The 6,264-nt window shown below is 35.5% G+C and overlaps 1 protein-coding gene across 2 annotated transcripts; it reads right to left on the bottom strand.

Moving 5' to 3' along the window:
* Positions 1–500: 500 nt before the first annotated feature.
* Positions 501–5,813, bottom strand: LOC100258947 (ankyrin repeat domain-containing protein 2B). Of its 2 annotated transcripts, XM_010647113.3 has the most exons (9): positions 5,709–5,813; positions 5,583–5,624; positions 4,471–4,625; positions 3,829–4,041; positions 3,574–3,722; positions 3,235–3,427; positions 2,397–2,489; positions 944–1,083; positions 501–849 (listed from the first exon to the last, which is right to left on the bottom strand). In XM_010647113.3, exons 2-9 carry the CDS (start codon positions 5,614–5,616, stop codon positions 750–752), a joined length of 1,077 nt encoding a protein of 358 aa, XP_010645415.1. In that variant the 5' UTR covers positions 5,617–5,624; positions 5,709–5,813; the 3' UTR covers positions 501–749. The 2 variants fall into 2 exon arrangements, with proteins under 2 accessions (XP_010645415.1, XP_010645421.1); XM_010647119.3 differs by having other exon boundaries at positions 4,471–4,613; positions 5,583–5,809.
* Between the last annotated feature and the right edge of the window lie 451 nt (positions 5,814–6,264).

A 6,264-nucleotide genomic window follows, 5' to 3' on the forward strand; every position in this document is an offset into this window, starting at 1 on the left:
TGAAAATTTATATTTATAGACCAAGGATAAAGACTTACAACAAAAATAGGACTCGGTTATGATATGAATCATAGGATCTATTGCAGTCGAGTAACTTCACCTAAGGACCTAAGATAAAAACTAGTTATTTTAGTTAGTTTATTCGGAATCGGTAATACATAACCCGGGCATAGCATTAACAGAAGACCAACTTCTTGGTCATGGTTCAGGTGGATTAATTCAGAGGCTTATAATTTGGAAAACATGCAAATTACTGACGGGAACTCACCACTCCTGCTAATGCGTCATAACAGCCGATATATAGCAGCAACTTGAAGATCACAACCTCACTTAGAGGTGTATATATATTTAAAGGACAAAGAAGAGACCTACACAGAAATCTTATATACTTTTTGGTAGGGGAATACGATTAAACCCTGCAGCAGACTTGTTATTTGGCCACTCTCAGCCATCCTTGCAATTTACTGGAGCCATGGAGTAATAATTACTAGAATGGGGCATCTACAAATGGCGATGTATTATGGCACACATGATCTAACCCTCAATACATGTAAATTGTACCATGAAGAGGCGGTTTATGTTACTATAATCATCCTGCAATATAGCAACCAGATGGAAGCAAAGATAGCATAGACAAAGCATCAAGTTGGAATGTCCCTCATGCTGATCAAAGCAAATTAGTCTTTAACACGCTCAAACCCTGATAACAGTATCAAAGAGCCAAAGCATACAAATGCCACCATGAACTCTTATAGGAATGCATCCTTCTCAAGCAGCTTCAGTACCTCATGCTGGTTGTTCAGTTTGGCCACATCGATCGGTGTCTTGCCATCCATGTTTTGGAGAGTGCTGCCACAAGAGTAAGAAAAAAAGAAATGGATCAGTGTAAGTTAAGCCCATAAAGAACAGAGAGATGTTAAAAAAGAGGCTGTTGTTGGCTTACACTGCAGCACCATTCTCCAGCAGAAGTGCTACACACTCCTTCCTGCCATAACCAGCTGCATAATGAAGAGCAGTGTTCTTGTTCTTATCCAAAGCATCCACCGTTGCTCCAGCCTCAACAAGGATCTGAGCACACTTCACCTGGAAATAATATAGCACAATATGCTTAACTCCATACAAAGAAGCTTGTTGAGGAAAATTCAAATGCAAAAATAAACTTTTGGCGAGAGTTCCATCCCTCCAATACACGCCAAATACAACAGCCCCACAACACAGATGAAAGAGAGGGCAATTTCCCTATTGATTCATCTGGCTTATGATAGAATGAACAAAATAAATTAGCAGTTCAGAAAAATGTGAAGCTGCCCTTTTAGGCATAATGGTTTGGGAAACACAGGTTTTAAGCCCCTTTTGGATCATTCCCAGATCTACTTATACCAAATTTTTCACCCAGATGGAACTTGTTTATCCAATGCTTAAAAAAGGTCCAGCCCAACATTGATAACTAAGATGAAGCCTGAGAAAGCTGTCTTCCAGGAAATCCCATTCTTCTCCTATAAACTCTAGTATGAGATGCTCTCAAATTGCTTAAAGAGAAAAAATAAAAAATGAAAGAAGAAAGACTTGAAATGAAAGGTATGTACCAAACAAACCAATGTTTAAGAGATGGTGTTGGGAAAGCAATTTAGGATTTAGATCTTCAGAATATTTGAAATTTAAAACCTCATTCCTTGTGTTCATTGCTCAGTTCCTATAGCAAATTTCAATTTCACAGAAAAGTAAAGGGAAATTACAAACAATAAAAAAGGTCATGGTGACTTATATGATGGGCTCATGGCCCCACATAATTCCAACATCTACTAAGGAATCCATAATCCTCAATGTAAAGATCAATGTCATGTCCTCTGATCATAATCTTTCATCGATTTAGGAAGGTATGGGTGTAATTAGTATGTCTCAAATCTCTATGAAACTATGCTTTTCAATATGGGAGTACTTAATGGGCATTACAGGAGTTGTCAAACCAGTCCCAAGACAACACCAGCAAAGAGCACATAAGAATGGGATGGGTTCCAATTAAATAATGGCCATAAATAAAAGAATAAGCAAAACAAGAACCAACTGGGTTACTGTGATCATTTGGACTTTGGACCAACTAATACACCAAGGAATGAACAAGAAATCAAGTGTATGCACCATGCACATGGCATGTCCCAACAAATGACAAATTGAAGGAATAGAAAGAAGACAAAACATGTACGGCAACATCCAGGAACGGAGTGAGAGCCATCAACTTATTCTAGCATGACTAACTATCCTGCTGCATGGGATTTGTCCAAAGTATGGATTAGCACTTAGATTAAATCATCATGCCCATACTACTCTGAGTAAAATCCATTGCTCAAGAATATATGTATATAAGAAAAGAAAGATCCATTTTTGGACTATCATACCTCACCATACCCACATGCGAAATGCAGTGCAGTCCTTCCCTCTGAATCTTCTTCATCTTTGTCGGCACCAGAGGCAAGTGCATTCTTCAAACCCTAATTTACAAATAGAGTGGAAACTTTCAACCTTGCTAATTGCTAAAAACGAACTAAAAAGATACAAAATATATTCACTTTGTCATTATTAATAGAATAAATGAAAAGACATGTGTGATCTAATGTTTGAATTGAGAAGAAGATGTGTACAAGGTCTATCTTTAATTCAATTGGAAAAGGCAGAATAGCACATGAAAACCTCCTCAACATGGGGCAGCACATGGTCTACCACCCATGGACGATGTTAGCAGACCGAAGCAAGCACAATGGAAGAAGATATTATATAATATATTCTGAATTTAACATGATTTTTTTCAATAATCACACTGAAAACCAGCAAATTATTCACACATCAACACCCAATCATCTCATGCACAACGCATGCGAGGAGATAAGCTTTCTCTGAAGGATATCCTCCATCCTTCACATAACTATTTCTCTTTAGTAATATGATTCTTTGTTCCTAATTTATAAAAAATAAAAAATAAAAAAAAAATAAAAAAGAAAGAAAGAAAAACATAACTCTCCAACCCTATTGGCTTCTTTTTCTTTCTTTGTTTCTTCTTTAATTTTTTATTTTTTTTCATTTTGCAATGGCAACTGCTTAGGATGCATTTCTGACTATACTGGTTGGATAAGAGTTTAGCCATTCATCACAAATGCACTTTTCAATTGTTATTTTTTAAAAACAATTCAACCAAACAATGAGCAGTTGTGGTGGATAATAGCAAAAACTGCATTATACCTCCACATCACCAACACTAGCAGTGTCATGAACAATTGATTCACTGTGATGATGAGCAATTGATTCATCCTCATTTGCCAATTCTTCAGCTTCATCTAGACCTGAATTATCAGCAGAAGCGGCTGCATCCCCTGAAACTGCAAGACCCATTGCTTCACCCAACTTCTGCAAGACATCCTTATCGTTCCAGTATCTAAACCAATAGGGTAAAACAAGGTTAAACAAAAGAGTACATGACTGAAAATTAGATCCAACACATCCCATTTCAAGAAATGAATATTTTTATAGCCAAGGGCTTATAATGATGATAAAATATTTTAGTTTTATGGTGTTAGAAACCTCATCATGGCAGCTGGACCACCAGTTTCTATCTCATCTAAAATAGGCTTCAATGATGGATCTTCTTTAATGCGTGCCATTCTTTCTTCAAGCTGGTCCTTGTGTGTTGGATTAGCCAAATTCTCAAGCATGCTGGACATAGATGGATCCTGAAAAAATATGCCACTGAAATTTAATCTGAAAAATGATATTATTTTATCATACATAAAATAATAACACAGAAATAGCTTAAACAACATGAAAGACCATACAAACCTGCATTAATGCATTACCAAGACGCTCAGCCATAGTCATAAATTGAGGATTTTGCATAACTTGTTGCATGGTGGAATAATACTGTTGTGTGTCAAACTGTGGGATACTCTCTTCAACTGCTGCACCATGAAAAGTCTTTTGGAGCTGCTCTGCCATCTGGTTGAATGCAGGATCTTTTGCAATCTGTTCTGCTAATTCTTTAATGCTTGGATCCTATGGTATCATTCCATAGACATTAATGAGCAATAAACTAAAACTAGTTAATTGAACTTTGAAAAACAAACAATAATTCTTTGAGGAAATGATGAACTACTTAATTCAGCTTCTGGAGAAAGAAAGATGGTCTGGACCAGAACCAAATCCCATAATTAAGAAACATGTACCACGTTGCACATCTCACATTTAAAAGACTTAAGTACTCATCAATGAGTAATAAAATGAATTCCTCAAAACATGATATGAACTATTTCTTTCTTCATCCTAGTACGATCCTCTCTCCCTGCCCTTGGCATTATATAAAACTACAATTTAAATTATAGATGAGGTGAATAATCAGATATGACATACTCAACAAAATGCAATAAAATTGTCTACAAAGATGTAATCTGAATCATGAGGAAGGGCATGGAAAAGATAAAGTACATTAAGCAGGCCGGTCATTGCTGAAAAATCGAAAGGATTAGCAGGTAAACCGGCTCCTGGCACAGAGGCAGCTGCCGCGGCTCTTCTCTGTTCTGAATGTGACTCCCCTGAGGATGAATCAGACTTGGAATTCTCGGCAGAGCCTGTTTTCTCATCTAAGAATATTGGAATACACATGAGAATACTATCACAAAAAAAGTCTTAAAGCAAATAGACATTCTCTTCTTTTATCATAGAAAAGCAAGAAAATCATGATTAACCAAGTACTTAATAATAAGTATCCAAGCAACATCAGAATAAAAGAGACAAAGGAAGGTAAGAAAAAATCCCTCCGTTTCAGGACATAATATTGCAACATCCGAATGAATTCATACACATATACTAAAAAGCAAACAAGAGCAAACCTTTAAAGAAAATACTGATATGTATTTGCATACACATTTTTTTTTATAAGTATTTGCATACACATATACCACATGTACCTCAAACATATGGGTTGTTGAACAAGATAACATGACAAAAAAAAAAAAATCCATAATTTTTAAAGAAATAACCCATGGCATAGAAAGTTTCCAATCGATAAAAGATATAGTGGAGACAGGTGTGTAGGTGATGATGGAAACAAGTGGTAAAGGGCAAGCACTGCAAGGAAAGGATTTGAGGCCCCCCCTCTGTTTCAATCCATACTCTAAGACTCAGATCTGGATATTCTTCAAAGGATAGCAAATAACAAAAGAAAAAATATTTTTTCCCATTCATGCTTTACCAAGACTTGTTATACAGAGAAATAGGGTTTCATATACTCCCAAGAAAAAATCTTTGTTTATTAATTACCAACAAAATTGCCGAAACACGCAATGCCCCAAGATTCATAAAAAATCCTGAAAAATAAATCAATCTTAAAGCCAATTCTTGCCCAAACAGAAAGCTACTATACCGATAATCCAACACACTGTAACACAATCCCCAAACTTTGAAACCCAATATTCTGATTGCAAGTAAATTAAAATCAATTGAAGGCATCAAAGCATGATCCAGATCTTTATCGGAGACTACAGGGCGCGAATTTGGAAGAAGAAAAAAAAAAAAAAAAAACACGGAGTGAAGCTTACCCGCCGGAGTATCCTTGTCGGAATTGGAAGCCATGAGAACAACTGCGTGGAGCAAAAGATATGAGAGGAGAAATTGAGAAAGAAGTGTGATGAGAAATGAATTGAAGGAGGAGATCGGGAGGGGACCTGTATGTGTATATTATCGAGAAGCAGGGCTGTGCACTCAAAACCCTATTCTTCACCCACAGAAGGACACGTCAGTGGGCCATGTCAATCCTCATCTAGGTAAAATGAATGGCGTATTATAGCCATACCAAACAATGTATGTCACATGCGGATGGCAATCGGCAATTCGCAATTTGGCTGTCATGCACGTGTGTTTGCCGTGCCCCTTCCCTCGGTTTTTTTCCCTTTTCTTTCTTTTTGTTTTTTGGTCTTTTGAAAATATTTTACCACGAGAGACCATCTTCTACGGTAAATATCGAAATTATTTTATTCATCTATAATATTTAAAATATAAATATTAATAATAATTAATTAATTAATTACTAAATTTTTAATTATTAAACAATTTACAAATACTAAACACAAAATTTAATGTAATATGATATTTATTTAAATAAATTAAATATAAATATAATATAATATATTTTATTAAATATATATTACATTCGGATTTCATATTCATTCGATATAATAATGTAAGTATTTTAATTACATATTTTGAAATTATAATAAAATA

Source organism: Vitis vinifera, chromosome 3, assembly GCF_030704535.1.
Source record: "Vitis vinifera cultivar Pinot Noir 40024 chromosome 3, ASM3070453v1".
Classification (NCBI taxonomy): Eukaryota; Viridiplantae; Streptophyta; class Magnoliopsida; order Vitales; family Vitaceae; genus Vitis; species Vitis vinifera.